At 35.6% G+C, this 14,844-nt stretch overlaps 2 protein-coding genes across 2 annotated transcripts; both read right to left on the minus strand.

Annotated features, from left to right (window-relative positions):
• Window positions 1-2,765: 2,765 nt before the first annotated feature.
• On the minus strand, window positions 2,766-6,223 carry LOC147385380 (uncharacterized). Its single transcript, XM_086424391.1, has one exon. The coding sequence runs from the start codon at window positions 5,750-5,752 to the stop codon at window positions 2,882-2,884; it is 2,871 nt and encodes a 956-aa protein (XP_086280517.1). The 5' UTR covers window positions 5,753-6,223; the 3' UTR covers window positions 2,766-2,881.
• Window positions 6,224-8,528: 2,305 nt separating this feature from the next.
• Window positions 8,529-10,988, minus strand: LOC147385381 (uncharacterized). Its single transcript, XM_086423519.1, has 2 exons — window positions 10,851-10,988; window positions 8,529-9,769 (listed from the first exon to the last, which is right to left on the minus strand). The coding sequence occupies exons 1-2, from the start codon at window positions 10,957-10,959 to the stop codon at window positions 8,640-8,642; spliced, it is 1,239 nt and encodes a 412-aa protein (XP_086279645.1). The 5' UTR covers window positions 10,960-10,988; the 3' UTR covers window positions 8,529-8,639.
• Window positions 10,989-14,844: the final 3,856 nt, after the last annotated feature.

Here is a 14,844-nt window from a genome sequence, read left to right on the forward strand (position 1 = left end):
CATGGAGTAGAAATATGACAAGACAAATAAATTACAACGCATCATATTTGCCACCTCTAAAGGCTGATTATTATAGGCATTATTCGTTACGAGAATAAAGCTACCTAATGCCATTTTTCGATGGTCGTAGAAATATCAAATTAGTTTTCAAAGTTGCATAAATTACTCGAATAACAAACATAATATGAACAATACTTGCACCATTCTGCACTGTGGCAAGCAACATAAGATAAAGTGAGCAATGCATGGCACTGAAAAAAATCGATAGTAAATCGAGTTTCTGTCATAAATCCGTAAATCTCTGTTCAAAATATAAAATTTTCTCATTGTAGCTCCTTGGTTTGTATGCTGATGGATAATCATTTTTTGTCGGACTATAGTGTGGCAAGCAACAAATGGATAAGGTGAGCCATTAAAAGCATCCAAATATAATCAAGTTTCTATAAATTTTCAACCAGTTTCTACGATAAAATAAAGGACCAACTGAACATTGCCTTAACAACCAAGCCAACCCCATTTATTAGCTCTTCCAAATCTAAACCCCTTAATTAGCCATCAATTTAAAGCCTAAATAGATAGTATATAAAATTTTATATTTGGAAATTTGCACAGTAAAAGTCAAGATGTGTTTCTTCTCATCAAGGATTATTGCTTACAATTGCATCTTTACACGAGGAAATGAGGAATGTGATTTTCAATTGGGCTGGAATATTTCTAGGAATGGAATTTTCCGTGGCATGTATAATCTTGATTTAAGGAAATCTCTAGCTCACTATAAATGAATATGTGGGAGGCATATAAATGCTTCATAATTCCTTATCCCAACTATTTAGGTTCAGAAACATGAATCCTAGTTTGCCATTCAGTTCTATATAGAGCTATATATTTTGTTAAGGCGCCTGTCTTTATATTCTTTTCTTTTTTGGTGTCAAAGCCTTCCACTTGCACCAAAGCCCTCCTTCTTGCTGTTTACATCACTCAGTGTGTATGACATGTTGTTTATTAAGACTATTTTAAGGTGTTGGTCCCAACCAAAACAGGACTAAAAGGAACAAAGTGGGTTTTTCTTGTACGACAAGGTTTCATGGTTACTTGGGGATTGAACTTGGGTTTTTCCTTTATATAGTGTGGTCGCAACAAGTCACAAGCATCCCAGTTTAATACTAGATATCCATATGTAATTATGGTGGAACTCCTGTTGGAGGAGGGATCCAAGGTACTGGAAGGAGTCGAGAGGTTACTCCTAATATTGGAGGGATGCGAGTTGAGTGAAGGATTTTAGAATATCAAGGAAATTGTTCTATCTTGTATTTTCTCAGTGAATCATGCTACACTGCCTGCGTTGGACACTAGGTTCAACACTGAGCTGACCTGTTAGTGCACAGATAACCATGGATTTATTTCCACGAGATAAAAGTTAGAAAATCAACGATTCTCTATGCACTGACAGGTCAGCTCAGTGTTGAGCCCAGTGTCCAACGCGGGCAGTCAAGTGTTTGCCTCGCTCAATCTGGATTGTTGGCACCTACAGACGTAGCCCTTAGCAGAGAACCGCATAAGTTTCTGTGACTTTTGACTAGTAGTTTGTTTTCTCTACTTCTCTTAATTTTGTTGCTATTATTCTTGTGAGTTTCTGGTATTACTTTGTTGGGCACTCTATCTAATTATTGGTACTGGAGTGCGGGTGAGCCGAGACTCCTTTCTAACCTGGTACAATAGGAATAAGAAGTATAAAAAATGGCAGAACCCCGAACAGATGGAATAAGGTTCTGTTGGGTCCAAAAGGAGGTGCATGGAGGTAGTGAGATATATTTTAAGCCTCGCTTGAATTCTTTGTAAAAGGAAAATCCATTTCCATGGCTGAAGAAGGAATAAAATAGCAGATAGCATGGTCAACTTAATAACCAAATGGCACTCTACTGTTCTGAAAGTATGAACCATTTTAGAAATAATGGACCAAAGTCATTGGTGAACAAATGGCAAAGAAGTTCCAAGAAGTATAAGAAACAATTATTTTGAAGTGAAGATAGTTTACTGTGAGGATGCATGAATGATTAAAAAATATCTAGTTACGTTACGTCATCTAATCTTGGCATGATCATCATTAGTATAGTGTCTAAGAAACCACCAAGTCCCGCAGCAGTTTGGAACCAAACAAGGACAATTATCTCTTTCATGCAACAGTCCTGATGGACTACATTTATATTGCACTGAACCATATGTACATCCAACAAGCATAATCACTAAGATAACGTAAAAAATATGAGAACACATTAAGCTATTGGTTTTAAGTCAAGGTGACCTTAATTCCCTTCTGTTCAAGCTTCCTTTCAATCAAACTTTTTGGAACTTTGACGTGAAAATATTAGAACATGTTATGTCAGACAGATAATAGAATCAATTTCCAAAAAACAAAGTTGTTAAGTGTTTGACATTCCCACTTTCTCAGAAACAATATCATGAGAGAGAACCAAGGAAAAAATCAGACCTCATAATGGAAATTTGATTAATGTTTCAATAAATGTGTGACATAAGTGTGAAATCAATGGGAAGAAAAACTATAAGGCAACAAATCTAAGTTCTAAATGTTAATTGCTCATAACAGATTCCTGTTATAAAACCATTCAGACCTAGAGAGTGTATCATATGCAAAATAAAATAATAAAAAGGTAGCACATCTACATTTCCACAATGATATAAAACTAAAAAGGAAACATAATGCATTATTTCACACTCAAAAATCTCGGATTCTTCACAATACCAAATTGGCAAGCTTAACAAATTATTCATATCTTAAAAACTAGTCATTTAAGGCAATAAGAACTTATTTGATGTTCAAACAAATATAACAACAGGGTGCAACAATCGCTGGCTTATTAGATCACTTTTCTTGGCTATTCGATTGAAACTTTAAGAGTTTACCCATGGTGTTACAAGCAGATATCATTTCCGGATGATCCCAGCCATAAAACACTTCTCGAATGCTTATCGCAGTTCTGCAAAGTTGTTGTCCGATGTCATATTCCCCACCTTGAAGCATAAGTTCCGCCCTTGTCTCAAGCAATTTAGCTTTCAAGAGAGCTAATTCTTGATAAAGGACCGGATTCAACTGGCTGGTCGACCCAGTCAAGCCTCCCCAACAAAGAAACTTCCCTAACCCCTTATCAACTTGTGAACATAAAGACTCCTCCACAGCTTCCAATTCATTGGTGCATAGGCGCAAGAGCTCCAAAGCTGCATTGCACCGTGAGAAATTTGAGAAAGTATAAAGAGCTAAAGGTAGAGCTAACCGTTTTATGAACGATACCAACTCAGAGACTTTGGGCTTGAGAATAGCGGGATCTGTCCCAAACTTGAAGAGTAAGAAACTTGCAGCCCATATATGATCATGTTGTTGAGGAAGAAATTCTCCAGCATTAATTGCCCGAAACATAGCTTGAGTAACTCCATTATCACCTCTTTTGCGAGCATATAATTTGATAATTTCATGGAAATGGATACATCCTTGCTTTGTGCCACTTCTTGCAAAACCCAACCTTACCAACAGCATGAATGATTGTTCTTCCGACCTCTTAGTCTGTGACATAAGGCATCGACAAGTTACGACTCCCCGAAACTTATTCCAAATATTGACTTTGTGATGCATTTCCAAGGCTTCAGATTTTGATGCCAAAGCCGATAGTGAAACATGAATTGGTGATGGAGCAAACCAACCGCTTACTAGAGCCATTCTTGATGCCACCTCATCAACATCATTCAATATTAAGAAACATGCTTCTAGTAGTTGCAAGAGAAAGGGATTGCGTCTCAACACTGGATCTTCTCCAGTAGTCCATGTGAGATCTCTGTAAGGCATTTTTTCGATGGCATCAAGGAGTCCTTGAGGACTAATAGAAAGCTCAGAGAGGACTCCCCCTACAAGAGAGAGCCCAAATGTATGCCTGCCCAATTTCTCTTCAATAATTTGAAGAGCATTGTCTTCACCTATTGAGATACTTTCTAACCTTCCTCTCATCAAGGACATTGCCTCTGCGTGAGGTAAGTAAGAAAGCCTCAAAGGTTCCAAGTTCATTATCCGAGGAAGACATGTGGATATAATTATGTGGGTTTCTCCACCAAAGCGTGGGAGCAACTCCATTATGCTCCTTCCGTCCCACCAATCCTTCTCACCCTCCAAGTTGTCAATCACGATCAAAAAGGGGATGTCCCGCATGAATTCTTTCCTCACTCTACGAATGGCTTCTTCCTCTAGTTCTTCAAAGCTGCGTGGTTTGTTCCTCTCAAGGCAAAGATGGTTCTCGATGCTCACGTCAACTTCTAGAAGCAATAAATTTATGTAATTTTGACGAATATACCTTGCTTCCCCGCCCACCCACAAAACCATCCTATACCTTTGAGCAAATCTATACGCGAATTCTAACAATAACTCCGTCTTACCAATTCCACGCTCACCAGAAACACAAGCAATCCCTTTACCATAAGCTATCTTTGTAGATCTCTTCCTACTTGTTTGCCTCCCCACATCCTTCCCCCGAGAAAGTTTATAAAGCCTTTGTGGACTCCCTCCACCTTCCATTTCGATCTCCTCCTCAGATTCCTTCCACACAGCTTGTTCTTTGCCCTTACCCATACTCTCTTTTCGTTGATCTTCTACGTTCTTGCCCTTACTCCTCCCACCCACATTTGAGTTCTTTCTTTTATTGGTAGTTTTGAGTTCATAACATTCACGCTGCCCATTCCCACTAACATCACCAAACAACATGAGTTCAAGCTCAAGAAGTTCCCTCTTCCTTCCAACAAACTTATCATTCCTCGGAAAAGGAAATTCCTCCTTTTCCACCCTTTCTTTCCATCTTTTGACCCTCTCCACTACGCTTCTCTTCCCCAACCTCGTCCCCAAGAGAAGGATAGCCTCGGAAATGCAATCCCTCCAATTAGTAGAATGAGCCTCAAATTTCCAGCCATCCATGTGCGAAAGAGCATTGACGACTTCCTTCCATTCCTTACTCGTTCCCCCATAGGACCTCCAAAGATCCCCACCGTGCTTCTCCCACAATTCCCCTCGCTTTCCAATTATATCCATCACAACACAATCGCTAGGACCCAGACCGTAAAAAATGGGAACCAAATTCTTCTTGCCCAAGAAACTCTTGAGCTCATAGATGCTATAAGGATTCGAAAATGACTTCTTGGAAACAATAACCACTCCAAAAGTAGCAGAATTCATCGCCCTCTCAACTATACTATGTCCCACGGCATTCTTACAACGGCTCCGATCAGCTGCAAAGCAAGAAACCCCTTGTAATTCTAGCTCTGCACGAAGCCATTTAGCGAATCTAAGCAACGTTGGCTTGGAACTAGGCAAACCAATATAAACATCACAGCTCCTCAACCTTGCGGAAGACGGGAGAGAAGGTGAAGATCCCTCCAATGAGATACCCGAGTCATCATCCAACTTCCATGTCATCTCACTTTGACCCTCGATGTTAAAACTTGACGAATCAACGTCGATCATCTCAATTGGGGGAGTATTTCTATTGAAAATTTGAATACCTTCAATCTGTTTGTCAAAATTACTCAAAGAAAGAACAGTCGATGATGGCAATGTAACAGTTGGAAGATCAACTTGGGGTGGTTCAGGCTTTGGAATTATAATACTAGAAGTATAATCAAATGAAATTGGATTTGGATTTTTCATACCTGACATTGACGAATCCAAACTGCTTAAAATATTTGAATGATCTTCTGACATGAAAGCTAAAGTAGCAGATGAAGAAATTTTACCACTCCAATGGTAGAACTCTCCATGAGATGATTTTTAATAGTAAAAGAGAAAAAAAGACTGTTTGTGAGACCTGAAGTGGAGTTATTAGATTCATTATTGAAGAATAAATATGGGTCTCTGGATTGAAAGCAAATCTAGGGAGGATTTTGAAATCTTCACATATGTACTTATTTTTGGAATATTAGGAAAGGAAATCCAAACTGTAAACCCATCATAATTATGAGGGTGGTGAGTAATAATTTTGTGTCAAGGGAGTACATTAAATGAGAAGGGAGTGGCTAAATTGGAAGGGAGTGGCAATGTTGTAGTATCTTTAAAATTTAAGGGTTTTTAAATTGCCCTGTTTTGACCGTGAGGGGACGCCGATGGCGCCGATTTCGGTCGTCCAGCAAATTCAGCGTGTTTGGCGCTTTAAAACTTGTCCTGGATGCCGAAGCAATCTTCACCGTTCCGTATCCCATTCAAACTTGAAAATACAGGTCTATCTTAAAAGAGATACGCTTTTCTTACTAACTTAGTAAGATTTGAAATCTTACTAACGGGTAAGTTGAACGCAAATGGATTATCAAATTGACAATCCCTTCTAGATTTTATGGAAAAATTTTAATAAAAATAAAATTGGTATTGATCCATAATTCTGAGGACTCCTCAAACTCCCAAGATTAAAAATAATTTTTTGTAATTTTTTTATTTTCTTTTAAAATAGTTCATTGAATTCTGTCCTCTATATCCCCGTTGCTTCGGATCAAGGTGAGTTGAAGGCCCTCAGTAAGATTTGAAATTTTACTAAGTTAGGCTTAATCTTCTAATAAAAATGATTTTTAAGTTTTCTTGTCATTTTCCTATTTACTATATTTTAGTAAGGATTTCACTCTTACCAAGGGTCTTTGGGTTGACGTGGCTTCAAAAAACATGATACGACGCTTCAAGGTTGTAAAGGATAAATTTCAATGAACTTTAAAATATAAAAATCTAAAAAAAAATTATTCTTCACTGTTGAATTTCAATTTTAAGTTTGTCAATTATGTGGAAGTTCGATATCCGTTCATTTTCAAAACTTTGGATCAAACTTAAAAGAAATTATTTTTAGAATGAATTTTTCAATGAAACTTAGAGTGTTGTGGTGTTGGTTTACTGATACAATAACCCATTTGAGCAAATCGAGCCAATAAGGATTAAAACCTTACCATGTTAGTAAAAAAAAGTGTTTCACATAAATATTTTATTTAAGCTAAATGACCTACCTTGGAGAGGTCCCATTATGGATAAACAAGTAAAAAAAAATAGAAACTAAGGGTATTCTTCCATATGTGAGGTGTTAATCTTACTAATTTGACTATTAATTTCTTTACTTACCTTGTCAAGGAGAATGATCGAAAAGAGAGAAAGCGTTCGGGTCATTTATAAGTTCCTTCGATCCCGTTTTTATTTATTTATTTTCCTTATTTTTTATATTTAAATTCTTCTTTTTTACTAATGTACAAGTTGGAAAAAAAAATAAAATATTACCGTAGTGGAACTCTTTTATAAAAATATTAATAAATGAATAAATAAATACCTCAATATATTCTTGGGTTTTGTACATGGTATTAACAATAGAAAAAAAAAACCCACACTTATTAAACATTCAACACTGATTAATAACTTCTTTTTTTTTTCTTTTTTTAAGTGCAACAATGAGAATCGAACACAAAAAATGGGAAGCATAATTAGATTGAAATCAATTTTATTTTTGGGAACATCTATTAATCCACCTCATAACAAGCAACAATTAGAAAATAAAAAATATGGACTTCTTGTCATCAATGAGATATTTATTGGAACCTTGTCTTTTCAATTTTGTTACCCAAATCTGGAGTGGTGGGACCTACATCATTTTAAAAGTCAAAATCCCTGTAATACCCTCAATTTTGTAAATCAAATATCTATCAGATCCTCTCTCTAATCATGTGGGTCCCACTCATGTAAGATCAATTGCCAACACCACAACCCTTTAGATCGATTTTATGGTAAAACTCGGATTTTAACATATGGACGACCAGTGAATTCTAAAATTTAAAATTAAAATGACATGGATCCCACTCCAAAGTTTGTTGAATAACAAACTTGATAATGTAAGGTTCTTTTGGAAAGAGAGTTTTTGTAATGTGGTCTATCCGATAAATCTATCTTATTCTTTTGCGTATCATTGTGCGCCCATCTTTTAGTTTTTACTTCTTCATTGATTGCAAATAGTTTATATTTCTTATCAATTATTGCTTGTTATAAGGTGGATTAATAGATGCCGCCCAACTCCAAAAAAATTTTGATTTCAAAGTAGTTAAATAGGTGAATTAAGCAAGTTTTCAGAGTTGAATGTGCCAGCTACCTTAGTCAATAAAATTTATAGGTGATGATACCATAGACCATGAGTTTAATTCCTGTCACCAGCAAGTTAGTTGTCTCATTAAAAATGGAGTCGTGCTGGAGTAACATTGAAATTGACATTGTTTCATACATTCATGCTTCTCACTTGTATCTCGATGAAAGCATATATGGTTTTGTACAAACATCCACATCAGCAATGTGTGAAATGATGTCAATTTCAATGTCACTTCAGCATTTTCCTTAAAATGGGCTTATCGATTTAAAAAAAGTAGGCTTTTGGACGAGTCAATGAGGTAACTGACTCGGTGGGTAAACTCGCATGATGACCTCCAAATCCAATTTAACAATTCGGACTCCAAATTTAAAAAATATCCTTCAAATTAATCTTAAATGCATAATCTCCATTTATTTAACACCATATGGTTACTTATATGTAGCATTTGTAAAATGAAATAGACATTAAAGCTGCAATACAAGCTCTTATTTTTTAGTTTTTCTGTGGGGACCAAATGGTGTATATGACATACACCATAAGTGCCACCACTACAAGCAAAGCCACAACCATGTTCACAACCAAATGTCTATTCTCCCTAGACTCCATCATATAATCTTCAATTGTTCTTCCACCACTACTATGAGTCAAATTTTCTATTAATTCATCTTTCATTTTCGTTGCATCGATGCTCCCCTTGTTCTTATCATGCTTTTTGCGCTTTTTATTCGTAATCTTTGATCCTTCGGATGACCCTGTGCTCCATATTTTTTTCTCTTCCTCTATAGTTTTTGGAGCGGAAATTATTTCATTTTCTGATTTGATGTTAAGGGGATCTGTTTGTTCTTGGACACTAGAAATTGGTCTACCTTTCTCATTAGTGTCATATTGAGCCTTATTGGATTTCAACTCGCTTTCAAGTTTTTGACTCGGAGGAGGTTGTGGGATTGGTGTAGGTTTTGGTTCAGTTATTGGTTCTTGACTCAGTGGAGCTTGTGGGGTTGGTTTAGGTTTTGACTCAGTTGTGAGTTTTTGAGAATCTTGTGGGGCTGGTTTAGTTTTTGACTTTTGACTCGGTGGCTCTTGTGGTATTGGTGTAGATGTTGGTTTAGTAGCGGTCTTTTGACTCGGTGGAGATTGCGGGGTGGGTGTAGATTTTGGATATTGACTTGGTGGTGCTTGCAAGGTTGGTGTCGGCTTAGGCTCCGTGTCAGGTTTTTGACTCACTGGAACTTGTGGTGTTGGTGTTGGTGTAGGTTTTGGCTCCATAGCGGATTTTTGACTCGAAGAATCTTGTTGTGTCTGTCTAGTTTTTGGCTTTTGACTCGGTGGAGCTTGTGGGGTTGGTGTAGGTTTTGGCTCAGTAGCGGGCTTTTGACTCGGTTGATCAACAATGGATGGTATGGCTTGTTCTTGGTTGTCAACTTCAGTAATTAGTTTCGGCATTATAATTTGAAGTACTCCATCATCAAACTCTGCTTGGATCTCATTGATGTTGCAATTCGCGTCGACAGGAAAATTCTTACGGAATCGACTCCATTTGTTACCTCCGATTAAGTGCTCTCCCATAAGATTTAGTACTCCATAACCATCGATTTGGACCCTTATTTGGTCCCTACTAAACCCTGCAGAGAGAGAAAACAAAAAACATGAAATTACATTCAAGAACATGGTTCTATAGATCATCCTATCACTAATAAACTTGGATGAGTTGGATCGACTCAATCAAATTTTGAGGTGACTCATCCCTAAAGCTAGTTTGTACCACCTCTTTAAGTAAATTCAGGAATTTGACGAAATCAACTTGGAGAATGCATTTAGTAGAGATAAAAACTCAACCATTTTATGCCATAATATTTCTAAAATTAATAAGGAAAAGGCTGAAGTGACAATGTAATCGACAGCGTTTCACACATTGTTGATGTGGAGGTGCGCACAGAGCCATAGATGCTTTCCACTCGTGTCAGTGACATTGAAATCGACATGGTTTCACACAATTAGAGTGGAAAGCATCTATGGCTCTATGCGCACCTCCATGTCAATAATGTGTGAAACCATGTCGATTTCAATGTCACTCCAACACGCCTCAATTAATAAATACAATCATCAGCTTAAAATATGTTAACTAGTGCATTTTAAATTTCCATTTACAAGATATTTGATTAGGAAAAAAAAAAGTCATCTAAAGCATGAGTCCTAAAGGGATTGGTATCATTTATTCCAACATGACAAGGACATGTGATCCAATTTTCTATAAATACAGTAAAAAACACAAATTAGACAGCTTGATTGATTTGGTCGACTTTTTCGAAAACTTAGACAAATTGACTTAATTTTCCAACAATTCAACAAGGCAACTAATTCATGTGAAAAACTTGCTTGATTGCCTTCAAGCATGGTTTTAAATCTCGTCTGATATGTGTCGGTATCGTCTACCAACAAGACGGATAGACAAGTTAAATGTATCGGACAAGATTTAAAATCATAGTTCATTTTCTCATTATTGAACGAGAAGACTCAAATATATCGAAAAACTTATCCGAGACGACTCAGTCTTGTTCATGGATGAGACGAGACGTCAAAATGAGTTTTAAAATCATGCCTCCAAGGCCATCCAAACTCACTCAAGTTAACTTTGACTCATGAATTCAAAATTTTAAACCAAGCACACATAAAGGGTAAAGATAATAAAAAAAAGAAACACACCTGGAAGATTGACGATAAGAGTATCAGATCCTTTCTCTTGTACCAATTTCGATGAAGGTTCAAAATCCTGATACAAGCGAGGGTTGGAGGTTTGGGTCCTCGGATTCATACTTTTTTCTTCTAATTTTTCTTTTTTTAGGTGGCAAGAAGTTGTATTTTCTTTGTTATTATGCTATGAGCTCTATATATACATGAAAACATGCAAGACTTTAAACTTCTTTTAATAGTTTTCTTAGAGATGAACTTATTCCTTTTTGATTTCTCATGACTTGTAATTCGTGATCACTTCTTGCATGGGTAAAGTGGTTGTTCTTTGCTTCATCTAAAACCTTAAGGCTTCTCTCTCCTCTTCTTAGGTTTTCTTTGAAGAGAGACCCTTCTTGAAAGGGTAAGTAAACATATAGGATCTAATTTGATAGACTAGCTCTAGATATAAAGATCCTAGCAGTTCAACAGATTTATTTAGAGAGTTACTATTGCCTCACCAACTTTTACTAGCACCGCACCAACTATGTGATTCTTTGATAGTTTACATAGGAATTGGTGTGGCATTAGTAAATCCCATGCACCAAACATCGGGAGCATAGTTAGATTTTCAACTCTATTGTTAATCCCATGTACAGAATCCAAGAATATAATGAAGTATTTGCTAATACTTGTTCAGCTCAAAGCTTCCAAAATTAGTACAAGACCTAATGGTACCAATTGTGAGAAAAGAATTGCAAATACTTTATTATATTGAATCCTGATAATCCCCTCATACCACACTTAATCGATTCTCTTGACGTGACAAGTTCAAGAATTGTAGATCTAGATGCCTTGGGATACAAAGCTGCATTTTTCCCATAAAAATATTGAATCCCAAGGGAATCATGTATCCCGAGACATTTAGATCTACGGTTTCAGAACTTGTCACATCAGCAGAGTCGATTGAGTGTGCCACATGGGGCAATCAGATTATTACGACTTTATTATATTTTTGGGTTGAGTGCTGATTTTTTAACTAGAAAGTCTTCACTCAGTCAATTCTAGACTAACGTGGCACGAATATGGAACCATAGATCTTTTTTCTTGGGATACACAACCTCACACTTTTATGGGGATGTACGATTGTGCATCCCGGGGAAAAAGATATGTGATTCCGTGCCATGTCAACCAAGTAAAGACTTTCTAGTTAGAAAATCATTATTCTTTTGGGTATTGTATATGGCATCAACAATTGAGAAAAATTCACAATTTAAAATCTAACTTCGCTCCCAATCTTTGGTGTTCGGTTTTTGTTATTAAACTTTCAAAAAAAAAAAAATTTATTTATCAGTGTTGAATTTTAAATTTGGGAGTTCGATTTAAAATATGAGTTTTACCATGAAATTTAGAGTGTTGTGGTGTTGGTATCAATTTTACCTGAGTGGGATCCACATGTTTAGAGAGAGGGAAAAGGATATTTTTGATATTTGATTTTAAAAAATGAGGGTATTATAAGGATTTAGGCTTTTAAAATGATGTACGTCCCACTCCAAAATTTGTTAAGTAACAAATTGGTAATGTAAGGTTCCTTTTGAAATGGAGTTTTTGCAACACGAGATTTGTACGATAAATCTCTCTTATTTTTTCTTATCATCGTGCACCCTTATCCATTTTTACTTCTTCATTGATGGCAAATAGTTTATATTTCTTATTTTAAAATGACTGCTTGTTATAAGATGGATTAATAGATCAATTATTGATGTCAAATTTTTTTTGCTCACAAAAATCTAGGATTCACCAATCACATGCACTCACGTGTATTGAATGACATTTCTAAATTACAAAAGTACCATTGTTAGTTAAAAATACTTTTGTATTATTGACGTGGCAAGCACTAAGGAGTCTGTGAGTACAATGAGCAAAAAATGACTCCCCCCACAAAAAAAGAAGCAATGATTTCAAATCACTTGAATAGATGAATTAAATAGGTTTTTAGAGTTGAATGTGTCAGTTATCTTAATTAATCAAACCTATAGGTGATGATAGCATACACTATAAATTCAATTCCAACCATCACCAAGTTAGTTGTCTCATTAAAAATGGGCTCATCGATAAAAAATAAAAATAAAAAGTAGGTTTTTGGACGAGTCGACATGGTCTCTGACTCGGTGGGCATGGTGACCTCCAAGCCCATTTTAACAATTCGGAAACCAAATATAAAAAATATCCTTCAAATTAATCTTAAATCCATAATCTCCATTTATTTAACACCATAGGGCTACTTACATCATGTTGCATTTATAAAATGAATTACACATTAAAGCTGCACCACAAGTTCTTGTTTTCAACTTTCCCGTGGGGACCTAACGATTTATATACCCCAAAACTACCACTAGTCCAAGAAGCACCAAAAGAAAATTTCTATACTCCTCAGTGTTAATTAAATAGTCTTCTATTGCTCTTCCATCACCACCATGAATCAAATTTCCTGTTAATTTATCTTGTTGGGTTGGTGTATCTTAAGCATGAGTCCTAAAGCAATTGGCATCATTTATTCAAACCTAACAAGTACATGTGATCCAATTTTCAATACATACAAGAAAACACATACACGTAAATTTTTGAACTCGATTGACTTGGTTGAGTTTTTCAAAAACTTAAACGAATCGTCTTGATTTTCCAACAATTCAATGAGGCAACCGATTCACATGAAAAACTCACTTGGTCTCCTCTAAGTTCATCCAAACTCGCTGGAGTCAAATTTTGCTGATGAATCCAAAATTTAAAACCATGTCATCCATCTTTCCAACAAAGCACACATAAAGGGTAAAGATAATAGGAAAAAAAAGAAACACACTTAGAGGATTTATGACAAGAGTATCGGATCCTTTATCTTGTACCAATTCCAACGAGGGTTCAAAATTCTAATAAGAACATGGGTTGGAAGTTTGGATCCTCGAATCCATACTTCTTTCTTCAATTTTTCCTCTTCTTAGGTTTTCTTTGAAGAGAGACCATGAACGAGTAAGTAGGCCTATTAAAGAAGAATTGATTTTATTGATAATTCTTGGATAAATATTACATGAACCCTGATAAGATATTTATGGGGATTACATCAGTTAAAATAATAACACTAGCCTAACATGAATATTTTAATTTATTAGAGCTTCTTAATTTAGAATATCCTAATTGATATTGCTATATATATTATTCTCCAACACAACCTTTCTTTTGAGATGTGATACAATATATCTCATGTATCATAATATGATGCATTTAGTTCTTTAACATAGTAACACATATAGCCTAATAAACACTGGTTATTAATTTGATAGACTAGCTCTAGATATAATGATCCTAACAGCTCAACAGATTTATTTATTTGTTTTTTTGAATTGTCGTCTAACAGTCACATATTATCGAAAATTTGAATGACAAAGTTTTACACAAGATGCCGAACTTAGGTAAACTTTATTTGTTAAATAGTTTATAGACAAATATATACCAAAAGATCGTTTATAGCATTTTTTTTTTGTGCTGCCACATCGACAAGATGGTAAAATCATTATGACTTCAATGGTAGTCCATTTTCAAAGTCGTTGATCTAATTTCTTTTCTTCTTATTATTTTTAAAATTTGATTTGAGTAGGGGTGTCAATGGGCACCCATTTAATCGAAACCAAACACCTCAATTCTGGATCTCTTTTTATTGGAACCGATTAGAGTCAAGATCTAATACGGAATCGAACCGATATGAACCAGAACCATTAAGTTCTATCCGATGGATACCCATGAGCACCTGGAATCGATTTATTTTATCATTTAATTTTATGCTATACTAAGAAGATGAATTTTTTAAGGGGTACGAAAATGGTAATTATGTAATATTTTCTCAATAATTTTCTATTTTTAAGGGTCTTTTTATATATTTTATAACTCTCAATTTTATAAATAGAGACATCTAAGACAGTAAAATGGATGAGAAAATAGTAATTGTTCTTATTATATTCCATAGACGTAAGCATAT

Source organism: Akebia trifoliata, chromosome 14 (genome assembly GCF_017979445.1).
Source record: "Akebia trifoliata isolate Shusen 1 chromosome 14, ASM1797944v1, whole genome shotgun sequence".
Lineage (NCBI taxonomy): Eukaryota > Viridiplantae > Streptophyta > Magnoliopsida > Ranunculales > Lardizabalaceae > Akebia > Akebia trifoliata.